The 16,542-nt window shown below is 45.9% G+C and overlaps 1 protein-coding gene across 2 annotated transcripts in view; it reads left to right on the top strand.

The window, feature by feature from the left end:
- Positions 1-16,542, top strand: part of shisa9a (shisa family member 9a) — a 31,774-nt gene that overhangs the window by 1,257 nt on the left and 13,975 nt on the right. For both annotated transcript variants that reach the window (XM_042082603.1, XM_042082602.1), the window contains exon 2: positions 1,249-1,355. In XM_042082603.1, the coding sequence (XP_041938537.1) occupies positions 1,249-1,355 (107 nt within the window). The remainder of the gene's footprint in view (positions 1-1,248; positions 1,356-16,542) is intronic.

The following is a 16,542-nucleotide window of genomic DNA, read 5'->3' as shown; positions in this document are numbered from 1 at the left end:
CGAATTCAGAGCGGTGACATGCTGCAAGGAAGCTCAGAATCTGCCACATCGATTGTGGACATTGCATTCCAGTGGTTTATTAATGAGCGTTGAGTTTATTTTATGTTAAATCCCAAATAGTCCCTAAATGGTGAACAACCGAAACACTTTGGATAGCTTAAAGAGTTAGGCAATAACTTGTATCTATCTATTCTTTTATAATTCCAAACATGCGACGGAAAGGATAAGGGATATTTGGTTTAGGTAAAATATATCAGGAGATAAGAGCTCGCTGAAAGCTATAACTGAACCTGAAACGATGTAACTGTTAATTCGATGTAGGCCTATTCATGTTATGGTCCTTCACACGCACATAACCGTTTGGGGAAGCAGCATTAACCTAGATAAAGATTGGGGGTAAAATAATGAAATCACCCTTCTCATGTAGTCATTTCGTGTTATTTATAATCACAACAAACAAATTAGTTGAAAACTAGCATCACTGCCAGTGGTCGCCATTACAGATACATAAAAACAAACACAGCAAATAATATGCAGTTTTGTTAAATCATTACATTCAAAATATTTGATTATTTGAAAAATATTCACATGAACTTCAGAGTTCAGACTGTTTACACTTAAGTGAAGCGAGAAACTCTTCCTGAGACTGATTATTGAGAACGGACCTGTCGATGCAAGTCTTGACATTAGTGTCAACATTTTTGTTTTGACCTACAGCGGCGGTTGACTTAGCCTCAGCAATTGCGTAATATCTATGTACACCTCTCCACACATCACACAAATCTCTGCCTCCACTACGCACTTCACTCGCCGTGCGGGGGCGTAGGTCTCTCATCCAGCACAGCAAGCACTTTGGTGTTATTGTAGTAGCTAACACACCGTGACCACTGGTTAAGCAACTAATTCTTTTAAATAAAGATCAGTAATATCCTCACCCTCAAACGGTGAACTGGTGAGTGTTTTGCTGATAGTCTTTTGTATTATTGATACTACCTGACACACACCGGCCAGAGGAGAAAGTAGTACCATGGACAGCGACCCAGTCGAATACCAGCTTTAAGGTCTTTGGTTTTGAGAACATAGGCAAACCATATTTTTTTCACTTCCAGTTTACACTTCGGTATTTTACTTACATGTCAACATCAAAATCTGAAAGTGTACTAATCAGACAACTTATAGGATTCTAAGTCATTCAGAAGCATTCAACAGAATTCTGAATCACCTGACATGTCTCTTTTTCTCCCACAGAGCCGTAGCAAGCGTCATGCAGAGTGCCTGTTCAGCAGAACATGAAGGGGCCATTGCAATGCACGCCCAGCACTATGACACCATGCAAGCAAGGGCTAGCAACTTACGTAAGTTTACTTTCTCTGTCATTTTGAAGCTTGTGAATCACTGTGTATAACATCCCTTTGACCATTTTCTTCAAGGACCACAAACTGAAAGCCATTTCATGTGGAGGGCAGACATGGGTCAAAGCCCTGTCAAGAGGTAAACATCATGCTCCATTCATATCAATCCTATCTGGAACCTTTTGACCTCAGTCTGAATGGATAAGCTCCTTCATACACATCACAAAAGCTACAGTTTATGAAACCGTACATTTAGTTATTTTTGGGACCGACTGACCAGACAGACAAGCCCAGGGAAAGGAAACCAATGAGATTTCCTGTAAAAACACACCTTCCATCACCCATCTAAATGGCCCACAGAGGTTGGCTTGATAGAGTGCGTTGCTTTTGCCTCTCGTGATATAATCTGAAAATAGCATCTCAAAGCAGGACCTCCTCACATGACTCACGCCGTGCTTAAGAAACAGGAAACACCGATCCATGAAAGCTGTCTATTTTTGGCGTGACTGCAGTGGGCTGCAACTATAGCCATGTTCATAGTGGCTGTTTAAGCCATTGATGTCAGTGCTATCTAGAGCCAAGAGCAGTGAGGGTGTCTCAGCCAAGCTCTGCACCAGCTGAAATCACCAATTAGCTCCCCCTCATTGGTTAAAGAGACACTATATATAGTGGAAGCGGCTTGAGTAATGCATAGTTGAGATGAAACCTGCGTACAGTAATCGCCGGGCCCCTCCGTGGAGCTGCTTTGACACTAGTGCTTGAGAACCTCGGGGAGAGGATTGGGAGTTGTGGCTCTGTTCAAATTCCGCCCCTCGTTCACAGAGCCCTGAGTAAATAAACCAAGTCCTATGTGAGAACAATCGCCTGTGTGTGTTTGTGAAGGGACTTACACAAAATGAAAATCACAGGCCCATTTTGCTTTGAGGGATCCATTTTGGGCATTGCTGAGAAACCACGAGTGGAGGAGTCCCCCCCCCCCCCCCCCCCCCCTTCTCCTTTCATGGCTGTATCAAATAGAAAGATTATGTCTTTCCACCGACGTGGTCATTGTGGACTTGGCAAATCACTCAGTGTTGGAAGAAGTGCCTGTTTCTTTGCAAAAAAAAAGACAGCCTTTGATTATTTAATCTCTCACACGAGGACAAAGGACGGCACTGTGTGTCTCGTTCCAAAAGCCAAGTGAAATGACAATGGCAGTTACATTTTTCTATTGGCTTGTTCCCTCACCATCCCACAGTAGGGCTTACAGTGCAGAGGACTATTCAGCACTGTTTTGAGTGTGAATCTATCCAACGAAGCGTTTGCTACCACAGCGGTGCATCATGTAGCACATAAAACAAGCAAATATCCCCGTGGACTCAACCTTTTCTCCCCCAGCCAACACCAGCGCGGCGCTGGCAATTTCTCTGGCGGTTGAAATGAATAGGCGGCGATATATATTTCCTCCAGTCGCCCCCACATCAGAATTATGATTATTAGCGTCATGGTGTCTGCTCTCTTTCAGGTCTTATTCTTCTGGTGGCTCGGGTGTAATCATCCCGAATGTTATTAACCTCCCTAACCTGATCCCCCCTAAAGATCGGCTCCAGCAGTGTCTTGGTGCCAGGCATCGGGGATAATGATTTCCCTGGACTGTGCGGCAGGCGGCAGGTAGAATGTTCAGACAGGGGCCGTTTGCTTCTGCTCTGAAGGCTCGTCTTAATGCCCTGCCAAGCTGATTTGCATGCTGAAGCGCAACATTTTCATTTGTGTGGTTACCTCTGTGGAGCTGTCTTAAGATCAATGAACAGAAAAGTCAGTTATTGATCGAGCTGTTCTTTCAACAATGTATCGCAGTGAAGGAACAATGAATAATGTAAAGGGTGATGAAATATAGAAAATATAGAAGGAATTGGGCTGGAAGTGTTCTTTCTAATTTGGGCAGTATTTAGTGGATTCATAATGGACTATGGGCATGAACAGAAAAGAGATGGCTGAAAATAGTCCTTTTTTGACTTGAACTTATTCCATTGGACCTGTAATGAGACACAGAAGAGCCTGCCAGGCTTGTTCAGGCACAATAATGTCCTTTAGAGGTAGCAAATCAAATGATGTCCCTCTGGTGTAGGCTTGCATAATGCAGTGTATATACCACGGCAGGAAAACAGACAACTTCAAATAAAATCAGAGCACCTATCAGCTTCAAAACACACGTCGGTGTTTATTTAATCCACTCTCTCACCTTCACCTGAAAATGAGATGGGTGTCGAAAGGCTGGGTTTCACTGGCTCTGTGTGTGTGTGTGTGTGTGTGTGTGTGTGTGTGTGTGTGTGTGTGTGTGTGTGTGTGTGAAAGAGAGTACTCACGGCGTCTCCGTGTTCGAGCTGCCCTCTTTAGCGACGCGCATTTTAAAAAAACAGCGCGTTAGCGCCGACCCCCCCCCCGTTGCCTGGGGGCCCCGTACCTGTAGGGCCCCTCCTGAGAGGGGGAGGCGATCAGATGCCACCTTTCATGTCACCCCGGCGATAGGCACGCCGTTCTGAATTCTTAAAGAGCTCGAAAAATCCCTCTTGTGAAAAAAAAAGCCCGGCGCTTCAAAGCAAGAGAGGAGGATGAGTGGTGAGAGACATCATGCCAAGACGGGCCAAGTGTTTGATGACACACATAAAATGCCAGCATACTCAAACAGCCCTTGAGTGACTGACATAGAGATGGTGCTTTTAAAAAAAAAAACAGCACAAAATATATTTAAAAAAGCATGCAGGGCAAAGAGGCACCACCGTAAATAGAAGATAAGTGGCAGAATCGGAGCTACATGGTGGATGCCGAGTCGACACCGCTCCCCCTGTTGTGCTCCATAGCTTTGGGGAGAGTGTTCTCAAAACAACCAGCTGAACACAAGGAAAAGTAATACTGCTCCAGTGGTCATGGGACTTCCAGGTTGTGATCAACTGGAGCAGGGGCACAGAGACCATGGCGTGGGGTAGGGGTGGGAGTAGGGAAGGGTAGGGTAGGGTAGGGTAGGAGGGGGGTGGGGGGGCTGTGGAGTCACAGTTCACTGGAGCAAGAGACTCCATTACGGTGTCACACTGAGCCAAAAGTGAAGTGGAATGGAGAATGCATAGTAGCGCGGAGGCGTCCAATGAAATCCCTCCGAGGCTCAGAGAGCAGGGTGGTGGGGGTTGGCCAGAGTGAGGGGTGAGGGGTGGCAGTGGGGGTGGATGTGTGTGTGTGTGTGTGTGTGTGTGTGTGTGTGTGTGTGTGTGTGTGTGTGTGTGTGTGTGTGTGTGTGTGTGTTGGGTGTGGAGGCGGAGTGTTGCGGAGCGTTCGAGGATAACCTGTGTGCTCGGCATAATATGATTGTTTTCGGTGAGATTCAGCCCACCGCTCGGCTGCTCGGTTGTTACTGTGAGCCTGCAGGGGCTTCGGCTCCCAGGGCTTCCACAGCCACGGCACAAGGCAGAGAGAGGAGGGCGAGGGGGCCTGAGGAGCAGCCTCCTCGATATGTCAGCTTGTCGCTCTCGTCTAATAACACACCCCACAAATAATACCATGGAGCACCAGCTTGGTGTAATTCTGGAGGAATTGTTCATGAATCACAAAACCGCCTCAGCTGCTCATCATTCAGGGTCTATAGCCAGATTAGCCACAATAGCGAGAGAGAGAGAGAGAAAGAGAGATGGAAGAGAGAGAGGGAGAGGGGGGGAGAACGATGGAAGAGAGAGAGGGGGGGGATGGAAGAGAGAGGGGGGAGAACGATGGAAGAGAGAGGGGGGGAGAGAAAGAGAGAGAGATGGAAGAGAGAGAGGGAGAGAGAGAGGGGGGGAGAAAGATGGAAGAGAGAGAGAGAGAGAGAGAGAGAGAGAGAGAGAGAGAGAGCTCAACAACAACAGCAGCCTTGCATGTCTAAATATACCACGAAGATAGAGCCTTATAGATTTGGTGTTGAATATGATTGTATGTAAAACAGCGCAGGATTGAGCATAAGGCCTGTGTAGGAAAGGGACTGAGCAGGGCTCGGTGTGTACCATCAGAAAGAGAGAACATTGTACTAAGGGGATTATCCTTCCTTAGAGGCTGTTAGCTTTCCTGTCATGTCTTAAGTTTTTCGGGGCAGTAATAGCTATATGTGACAGGCCATTTTTTTTTTTTGGTGGCAGGGGGCTTGTTGCTGACAGAAATGGTAGGCTAGCTCAGTCAGCAGCATTGTAAGACATGCTTTCGGTCTTGTTCTTTTGGCCACTGGATAAATAGCCTGCTTCTGAAAGGGAATTCATATATTCATATGATATATAATAATTTAATATATGGATTGTGTTGTCAGCATCAGAAAAAGGTGTCAAAGCCATCAGATGCAACAGGTAGGCATAACCTGTCTTTATAAGAGATTAAACCATTTGGTATCAAAGTAGCACAAACTAGTAAACTATCATATTCAGCAATGGTAAACTTTCTTGTGCTCAATTATCTGTCACCTGTCAATGAAAATAACACTCAACTGCTGTTGCAACCAATGCAGCTTCAGAGTTTGACATTACCAATTAAAAACTAATTTTTAAAACTAAACAAAATTACAATGCAACAATGATGTCTGCATGTCTGTGACATGCATTTATAAATACACGAGTGTTATTTCCCACACCGAACGCGTTGGTCCCTCTCGCGTTTGTCCACGAGGGAAGGCACATGGGCGATAACGCTCCATCTCTGTCTCTCTGCCTGTTTAATTACCTAGATCCACTGTGAGCTCCTGGAGCGTTATGAGCCGGCCTATCTGTATTCAAAACTTAGCCTCACTAAAGTAATTACCTTCCTTGAGGTTATAATCTTTCTTAACATATCTGGTGATTTGAAGCATGGAAGGTCTTAATAACTAATTGCCTGTATCCCAGAGAAGCACTGACGGAGGGGAGGGGAGGGGGGGGGGGGTATGGGGAGACAGAAAAACCTTGGCATGAGTATCTCCCTTGTGTCTGCTAAACCCGATTCAGCGACATGTGAGGCGTGCAGACAATAGATCGGAGTCTGAGGCCTCATTGTGTGGAATGATGGCGTCAAATGTGTCTCATTACTTTGAATTAAGTGCACATTCATGACTATAGAATCTAGTCACGCCGGAGGGATATGGGGAGCAGGAAGAGAAGAGAGATTGCCGCCACAAAATGGCGTAACCAGGGCGCAATGTGTGCGCGTGCGTGTGTTTTTCCAGGCCACCCAGATTGGGGTGACAGTAATACCTAGATAAAGTTTGCCATTGTCTTCTGTTTATCTGAACTTCGCTGTTTCCACTTTGTCCCTATCATCACCCCATGCACACACACACACACACACACACACACACACCTCCCACTCCAGCCCCCACCCCCCCCGTTCTTTTGACGTGACAAATGAACATTGGCGGGCCTACTGTCCCCCTCCACCTCGGCGGCGTGACCTTGACTATCATTACACGGCGTGTGTGTGTCACATCCTGTTTCAAACGCGCCCGTCTCGCCACTCGGCACGTCTGTCTCTCCGTCAGCGGCGTCTACTCCAGGCCGCTATCATTGCCAGGGCTAATTGCCTTAATGTGGTTCCCCACAGAAGCCCAAGAAATCCATTAGCGCTTGTTTAGAACACCAGTGTGGCCTCGCAGCTTCCCTGGAATTGACAGGGCTTTATGGCAGTGCCATCTCTGTTCGGAAATGTCACAAAACATCTTTTCCTTGCATTCTCAAGTACCTGCAAAGCTACAGTAACGACTTGATCAGGGCGGCTGCCTTGTTGGAGTCTCTCTTCCCCCCCCCGATTATGTGGTATTCCACAACTAAGACAGTGTGTCACCTCCATTATGTCTGATAGTCTTTTGTAATAAGACCAGGAGGACCTGTTGTAGAGAAATGTCTCCTCATTTCTTATCCAAGACTCTCCTTTCCCCTCCTGTCTTCCACTAGAATATTAATCACTTAATTTACAGGCAAGGAATCAAATCTCGTTTCTGACAGGTTATTATGCCGGTGAACACCGTTGCCGACAGAGTGTGTGTGTGTGTGTGTGCGCGTGCGTGTGCGTGTGCGTGTGCGCGTGTGCGTGTGTGCGTGTGTGTGTGTGTGTCTGTCTGTCTGAGCAGTGTAATTTTTCACATAAATCAGGTCCTCTTAAAGAAGCAGTGTTTTACAAATGGCCAGCTGTGACTGTTCCTGTTGACTTAGGTTAGTTTTCCCTATATACAAGCCATTTCCTCTCTGCCCTGAGCTGGATTCTGATCAGAAATGCCTTTGCATGCACAACTTCAAATTCCACGAAGGTCTGCCCAGGTCTGCTGAATGATTCCTACAGGACGTCACTGATCTCTTTGAAGATGAAGGTTCTCTGTTTAAGTTGTTGTATTTCCTTGGTAACAGCAATAGCTGTACATCTGACATCAGACCTCTGAAATGGGTCTGCAAGCACCTTTAGAATTTCAATTGAAATGAATTTCTATCAGATTTGCCATGTACTTCCAAACTCTGACTGGTGATATACTGATATATACATTTCCTTGTTGATGATCATAAGCAGTGTCTGTCTTGACCAGAGTAGACTGATTGATCAGAGTAACAGGCACTGGACTAGCTGATTGATTCCTATGTTATTATACACAGATCTTCTTGAAGTTGCATTCACACCAGAAATGTGAGGAGTGTCTGCATTTCTGAATCTGGCTCTGCAAGCACCACAATTTCCATACAGACCTGCCATTTACTTCAGTCTGTGCTCTGATTTTTTTTTTATTGTAGCAACGTTATTTCAACATTTTGTTATGTTTTTGTGTTGGTACCTGCCACTTACTTCAGTACTCTGACTTTTTGATGGATGCCTAAATTGTACACTAAGTCTGTCTCAAGCTGTAGGTTTTTGTGTTTTTATTTTGTATTGCCTTGCTGATGAACAGGAGCAGTGCCCAGAGATGGCTACATAAGTACACCTATTGAATTTCTTCACAGATCTGCCATTTACTTCGAATTCTCAGACTAAATCTTTGATTTCTGAGTCACACATTGATTTACTTCAAGCTGGTTCTTTATTTTATTGTTCCATTTCTTAGTTTAGGCAGTGTATGGGCTGCCTCTGTTCTTGTGAGAACCTCTTCAGAGAGGCCTCTACAAAATGACATTTCACTTCTCACATTGATTCACTCTCAGGATCTCAGGCTAGCTGTTGCTGCGGTTCTGCGAGGCTGGAGCTTCGTTGTTTTACTGTTCCTGTCTGTTTCTGACAGACATCAGAACTCAGTTTAAATGATCTCAACATTGTTTTCCGCTTTCGTAAACTAAAATTGGAATACTTTGTTGCCGAGTAAACTCAGTAGAGTTACACTAACCCCTCCAGCAACTCCGTGTCCTTTTGCATACTTAAGCTTATTCTCCCCGGAAATTGCTTCCCTGTTTGTACAAGTAAGTTTAAGAACTTGAAAGAAAATTCTGCCATACTGAGTGATTCAGTTCAGGTTTGTTGACAGAAATGCTTGACTTGAACAACACTGTTAACTCCACGGGAGGACTTGACCTCCATGCAATCAAATAAAAGTCAAATTCCAGCAATGGGGGAGACAAGTGAAAGAGGGATTAGGGGTCCATTAAGCTTTGTATGAAAATCCTGATTCTTAGAAATCCCTCTTAATCCCTCACATCTTCAAGAGTTTTATTTTCAATATTTTTCCTTTTTAAGAAAGAAAGAAAATCCCCTGTTATACTCGTACTCCTCGATGATAGCATTATAAGTTAATTTATTGAGCCTTGCTCCCTCTCCCTTTGTAGTTTGCTCGCTCCCATGCATTTGCTCTCTCTCCCTCCCTTTCTCCTCCCTCCCTCTCTTCCTTTCCTTCTCTCCTTCTCCTCTCTCACTCTCTCTTTCTGTCACACAGAAACACACACATCCACACACACTCTCGTCTACACATGGAGCTACTGTATAGATCTGTGCGCTCCAAGCTTGTGTTGTGCAACCCCCACTTTCCCCAGGCAGGAGTCCCATCCTGACTATTGGGCCATGGCTCATGCCCCTTCAAGCGGGCAGACAGGCTCTTTGGTTGGCTCACTGGTTGTCATGGTGTGCTGATAAAGACCACCCCCCCACCCCCCACGGGGCTAGCATGGCCACCCTGCTCCCAGGTTGGGGGGGACATCGAGGAGGAACTGGCTCTGCCTTTCGCGCCCAGAGGGACAGCTTGGCGCGGCTCTGCCTCCTGGGCGGCGGCCATCTTGGATAAAGGGACATTGTGGCCATGTGAAGTGCGTCACAGGCTTGTGGGCACCGAGCGGCCTGCCGCCTCGCTTGCCAGCTCCAGGGCTATTTTCGACACACACAACCCCGCAATCGCCCGAGAGATCTCGCCGAAACGAGAGAGACATCGCGAAAGCAGGTCGAGATTAAACATTCACATTCGGCTGCTGTGCAGGTTTGAAAAAAAAAAAAAAAAAACGATCACAACAATCAGCACAACAAAAGCACTTGTATTTATGTATTTACCTATGAGTCAGGACCCCAGCCATGTCTTTGACTGAACGAAAACACTGCCAAAAGTCTAGACAGTGAGAAACTAATTTGTGTTGCCCACCCACTCAACCTTTTGATGCAACAGGCTCCAATGGGTTGGCAGCTCTATCTGTGTGATCTGTTCTGCTGGCCTGTGTGAAATTCTCAGTGATGGGAGGGGTGTGTGTGGGTGTGGGTGTGTGTGTGGGTGTGTGTGTGTGTGGGTGTGTGTGTGTGGGGGTGTGTGTGGAGGGGGGGGGGGGGGGGGGGGGTATGACAGTTGTTGTTTTTCCCTGTTGTCCAGAGACTGGTACAGTGTTGGTTGATGCATATGCAGTATGCAAATGTTCAGTCTGAAAATCCTCCTGGACAGTGAGCATTGGTCCTGCTGCCTTGCCTCATGAATTTTGTTTAAATTACATAAGGATGGCTGTCACTTTGCAAGACATTAAAAGCTATCTGATAGCATCTGAAAAAAACATATAAGTGCACCCATCAGAATCGTACATACAGTCTGTAGATTCCAGATTCAGAATCACTGTGGAAAATACGGCCATGATAAGGAAGGTAGAAAACAGAGCTCTTGTCCCTTAGGACCGTTCAGAGGCAAAACATGCACAAGTCTTCAAAATTCCCCCTGGAGAAAATGATAAAATACTTAACATGAAAAATGTGCGGTGCATGGAGTCCTTTTTAGTGGGGCTGGTGGATTTCCTGAACAGGAAGCATCTTGATTTATTGGAGCGGCTTTTGTCTGTCTGGAGGGCCTCTGGTGAGAGCAAGGCACAAGCTGAAGCCCTCAGGAAGTGTCCTTTCTGTCGGAGATCGGGAGGAGGAGGTGTGTGTGTGTGTGTGTGTGTGTGTGCGTGTGTGTGTGTGTGTGTGTGTGGAGGTTTGTGTGTGTGTGTGTGCGTGTAGAGGTTTATGTGTAAGGAGGTGTGTGTGTGTGTGTGTGTGGAGGTTTGTGTGTAAGGAGGTGTGTGTGTGTGTGTGTGTACGTGGTGTAGGGGGTGCCTATTCCTGAGCTGGGGAGGGGGGTTGGTGGGGGTGGCTAGTGAGTGCCTGTCCAAAAAACGTATTGATCCCTCAGCTTGTCAGGCTGCCAGGGGGAAGGATCTCAGAAAGTTTTCTTCAGCTCCCTCCTCCCTGCCACCCGCCACCCCCCTCACACTCTCACTCTCTCTCTCTCTCTCTCTCTCTCTCTCTCTCTCTCTCTCTCTCTCCGAAAAAATATATTTCTGTTGCCTCTGAAAATCGAAGAGACACCCTACGGTGATAACTCTGTGCTTGTTTTATGTCAAATACAAATGTGCTAATTTCTGCGGAGTGCTTTGTATGCCTGCCACTCATTATGAATCAACAGCGACAATACGCCAGGGAGAGGCCGCATCGACCACACATCCACATGAAATTTTTGGGTGTGGGCGAAATTGCCGGCCAAATGAAAGCGATGGGGGACGGGGGTGAGCGAGAGCGGTCGGTTTTAAAAACAAGAGATCTCTTTGATATGGGCGCCAAACCAGCAGGGGGAATATGTCTTGTGTGTGCTGCTATTTGAGTCATGCATTTGATTTCACAACCCCCCTTCCACCCAGCTTGCTTATTGACTTTGTTTATGTATGTATTGATTTTAATCAGTGCTATTGCCTGCATCCTCCTTATTGTCCCTCAACCCCGCCCCCCCCAATCCGTTTCCCCTGCTGTCTGGTTATGGGCATAGTCATCACCGTGGACACAAATAGCCCAATTCTCAGATCAACACTCCTCTCGCTGGAAGCGGCTGCATAATTCATGGCGTGTAGCCCTCTGCAATGAAGGAAATGACAGATTAATGTATTTCCAGACACACACTTTAGCGCCTCGGACCGTTTATCATTTGGCACAACAGCGATTGCAAATGATTCCCGTCTCCTGGCTTCTTGCCTCCTTGCTACATGTGGACAACAAAATTTCCCGTAATTATTAGTGAAGGATGAACATAATCATGTTGAAGGAAAGGGTCCGCAGGAATATTAATTCTCCCCCAAGTGAATTTCCTGATGGACACTTCACCTCTCATCGATCCATCTGATTCCACAATTACAAGTGACATTTCTCAGCGGATAGTGATTGATTGAAAGTTTTTTTTTCTCCAATGCAGTCAATAATGGCTTCTTCTAGGTTCATATGAACATACAGAATCCCCCTTGACATGTAACTGTAACTGAACAGATCCACCCCAACACTGTAGGGGCTTGAAAAAAAAAGACGTCCAAGCCCGAGGGCACAGAACAACTCAAACATTTACATGACATTAATATTAACGACGGCGTCAGGTAGCCAAACAAACCCGAAGCCGCAGAGAGCGATACACATACGCAAACACCGAGAACCCCTCCTGCATGATAAGGGAATGAGTGTCTCGCATGAGGACTTGACGACAAGTTTGTGTGTTTGTTTTGTGTGAGCTTTCCTGTTCACACTTGAAACTAATTTTGAGCAGCAGGGAGAGGGCATGGGGTCGCAAATGATAATGAGTTGTGGTGGGAGACTTGCCACGTAAATTGGGTTTTGCCGCGATGGGAAATTTTCTCTGGAGGCAGTGATTGGCATTAATTGCATAACAGGTGTTAACAGGGATGGATTTCATAATTAACCATTCTAAATGCTTCAGTAAATGTGTGTGTGTGTGTGTGTGTTTGTCTGTGTGTGTGTGTGTGTGGTGTGTGCACGCTCAGAAGGTTACGTGTGTGGTGAGGTTACTCTTCCATGAGTAACTATGAGTTGGAGCATTTTGGACTTGATTCATTGGTCTTGATTTCCATATGCTAATGTGGACGCTTGAAAGAAATCTGTCATGTATCAGCATCACAAACAGACCTGTATCTTTAAACACACAATGGCACTCACAAACAGACCTGTATCTTTAAACACACAATGGCATTCACAATTGATGTTCTCACACACCAACCCAGAAGGCAGGCATATTTTTGTGATTACATCTGGAAAATGGTCTTCCCACCTCCAAAACAGCATGGCCACTGAAAGCTGTGATTGCACTGATATTAGAGCATAATTTCCTTGCATCCTGCACTCTCTTAGTCTTTCTCTCCTTCCATTTCAATATCTCTCTCTCTTTCTCTCTCTCCCTCTTCATCTATCTCTCTCTCCTCTCTCTCTCTCTCTCTCTCTCTCTCTCTCTCTCTCTGTCTCTCTCTCCTGCATTGACGGCATCTCAGCATGCCTTCTGTTGGTTCATCCCACCGCCGTTGGGCTTGATGAGCGAGGAGAGAGAGAGAAAGAGAGAGAGAGAGAGAGAGAAGAGAGAAGAGAGAGAGCTGCCCAGCTCTAAGGCTCCCCTATAGGCACTTTTGCTTAAGGGGATAAGAAGTTCCATATGGGATTTCCTCCTTTTCTTCCCTCACTCTCTCTCTCTCTCTCTGTCCTTTTCCTCTCTCCCTCCTTCTCTCCCTCCCTCCCTTCCTTCTCTCCCTCCCTCCCTTCCTTCTCTCCCTCCCCATGCAGCTCCTCTCCTCCTGTTGAGACTCAGGCCTTACTTGGCATCAGCATTTTCAGCTAAGCAGAAGGGCGTCCTTCGCTTCGGAGTGCCGTTACTCAGAGTTACGGTTGCTAAGACACTGCATAAACTCTCAGACCTCACAGCCGCCTAAAAAAAAGAGATCGCAGCCTTGTACTGTAGTCCACAAATGTCATCCATATCATTATAGTGGTCTGTAGGAGTTTCACGTGTGCCATAAACATGTTTTGAGTAAACATGGAGAGAGGGCTGGGAAATCCACCTACCAGTCTGATGTAATTAGACGTTGTAATCACCAGTTCCTTTTTATTTTTGAAACAACTCATGGAATATCAATAGATCCGGCAATTATTTTTGCCACCCATTTTAGCCGGTATGCAGAGCTCTCTCTTTTCATTCAATTGTGAAATGGAAATCTATTTCCCAAAGCCTACGCTTTGACGTCGAGGATTCAATATGCTGACTGTGGTGGCTATGGTTTCTACAAAAAAGCACTTTGCGGTGTTTCGCAACATTTTCCTATTGAATGGCACCCTCCCTCTGAGCAATTTGCAGAACTCCTTTCTGTCTTCAATTTTTTTGTCATTTATATATTTGATGAGCTGCAGCAACACAACATATCTTAAGTAGAAAAATAGAAGAGATCCCTTTGCACAGCCAACTTAAAAAGGTGCTGGTGGATTGCAGGTTTTAAAGTTCATATATAAAAAGAGGTGGCCACCACCATATCTTAAGTAGCTTTTTGAGTCTTAATGATCAGAGGATTGTCTTTTGCTCTTATTGACCTACTGTAGGAGCCACAAAACTCATCCATAGGGGTGCATTTGTGTCAAAACAAATGAATGTCCTTCAGGATTAAATTGGCAGGGATTTCATGGAAATATTTGAGGTCTATTGCAACAGTATTCTCTCTCTTTATCTCTCTCTCTCTCTCTCTCTCTCTCTCTCTCTCTCTCTCTCTCTCTCTCTCTTTATCTCTCTCTCTCCTCTCTTCTGCACTCCTCCCTGGTGCTTGAGCACAGGTACTGTGTGTAGCAAGTCCTGTCGTAGTGTTGACTGTGGGGGCGTTTGTCAGAGATGTTACCGAATGTGAAGAAGTCAGCTTCTCAGTGGTTTACTGCCATGCTTGTGTCACTCTTACAGTACAAATTGTGTGTTAAAAAATCTCTTCTTCAGAAAGTTGATAATAAACCACATCCATGACAGTTACTGTTTTCTGCAGCTTTGCTATGTCCAGTGTGGGCACATGAGTGAGGTCACATACTCTACAGTGCTACTGCATTGAGGCTGAAACAAACAAGCCTTGAGAGAATACACAGGTGAAGAAAAAACAAAGGAATAGAGAGAGGACAGAATGACCTTTGACAGTGTGTGTGTGTGTGTGTGTGTGTGTGTGTGTGTGTGTCTTTGCATCTTTTCAATGGTACTGATGATAGTGGTGATAAAAGTGGTTGTGCTTTGAGGCTGTTTGAGGCTGTTTGTGTGAGAGAATGTGTGTGTGTGTGTGTGTGTGTGTGTGTGTGTGTGTGTGTGTGTGTGTGTGTGTGTGTCTGTTGGGGCTGGGAAGGGTTATAGTGACTGTATATAACAATCCTTTCTTTCCCAACATAAAGAGCCAGAGTAAGAAGCTGAGACAGTGAGACAGAGAGCTAAGTGAGTCGGAGGAGAGGGGTGGGCAATGCCCCCCCATGCCCCCCTCCCTCTCCAGCCTATTTCAAGTGGAAATCACCGGTGCGCCCGCGTGCCCTTCTCATAGCCCCCCGTCCTCTGGGGTGTGCCGCTGCCCAAATACATTCATGCATTTTTAATGTGCCACAGAGAGGTATCTCATGGCTTTGTGTTGGCCCGCGCGGCCGTCTGTGTGCTTTGGGCTAACCTTGCTTTATCTAACCCCATGATCCGCACCGGCAGCTGCCCAAACTGGACAAATAGGAGCAAGGGATGACAAGAAATTGCTTGGTGAGAAACAAGAAGGGGGGAAAGGGAGGGGGGAAAAAAGACAAAATTGGAGCAATTTTGTGGCACAGGGGAAATTATCGCAAAACCAAGAATGGGTAACAGATAGCAGACAGATAGATGGGACTGTGTTTGATTGACAGGCAAATGGAATGAGCAGATGCATATGTTCTTTTTTTGTTTGTGTGTTTGTATGTATGAACGTTGATAAGCCTTCCTCATATAATCTCTATGCGACTTACTTATTTATTAATGTGTTTATTGAAATTGAGAGGAGGCTGCAATCTTGTTTTTGTCTGCCTGTTGTTTTGTTGCCGTTGCTCAAGCCTTGCCTGCCGTTTTGGCACGACGCAGGAACGGATGGAGGATGAAGAAGACTCCTCGCCAGGCCCCCGTCCGTCATTGTTCTGTCACGGTACGCGTGATGGATGTCGCCGATAAGCACGACGACGGCTTTGTAAAGCGCTCGTGGAGAAAAAGAGAGCTTCACCCTCCATCTCCTCCCCACTCCCAAATCAGCGCCCCCCCCCCCCCCCTCCCCCTTCTCCTTTCGCCAAAAAAAGGGTGCTTGGTGCGCGCTGGAGTGACTTACTGCAATGGTGCGGATCGTGTTAAGTTGTTGACACATAATTCTTTTGTTTGTGACAGGGCCAACAGTGACTTCACTCAACTGTGCAGCCTCCTTCATTCCGAGTGATTCGGAGTCCTGGCGCTGTGGCTCCTCTGCTGTCAGACATAGCAATAATCTGCCCCAATGAGCCCATTCCAGGGTAATTGTACTCTGGTAATCCACCGAAATTTCTCTATTCCATTCCTGAACAATTACAGGGGAAAATAAACAATCTGATTTTGACTGTTTTCCTCTCTCTTTGGTTGGAAATGATTAAAGTCTTAAATCCAAGGCAATTAAATTTGTGTAATGTTTTGCTCAAATGACATGCTGATGAAATAGCAAGTCATGTTTTGTTGTAAATCCGATTGAAACACCACATTTTTTTGGAAGCACTAGATACTGAAATTTCAGGGTGACTTCCCCAACGAGGAATATTTCATGTACATTTTGAATGAGGCTTTCTGCTCGTTTGTAGCTCCTTACTGCTCCTCGGTCCTGAACTTGAGTTTGTGCTTCACAGGAGAAGCAGCCTTGGATGTCTAAAGAGGGTCTTATATAAGAACTCGCATTACTCACCTAATAAAACATCGTGTTCTAGGTCGGTTCCGCGAGCAACTTGGGGGAAACGG

Source organism: Alosa sapidissima, chromosome 24, assembly GCF_018492685.1.
Source record: "Alosa sapidissima isolate fAloSap1 chromosome 24, fAloSap1.pri, whole genome shotgun sequence".
Classification (NCBI taxonomy): Eukaryota; Metazoa; Chordata; class Actinopteri; order Clupeiformes; family Clupeidae; genus Alosa; species Alosa sapidissima.
The sequence above is the reverse complement of the archived record's forward strand: the minus strand, read 5'-3'. Positions and strand labels throughout refer to the sequence as shown.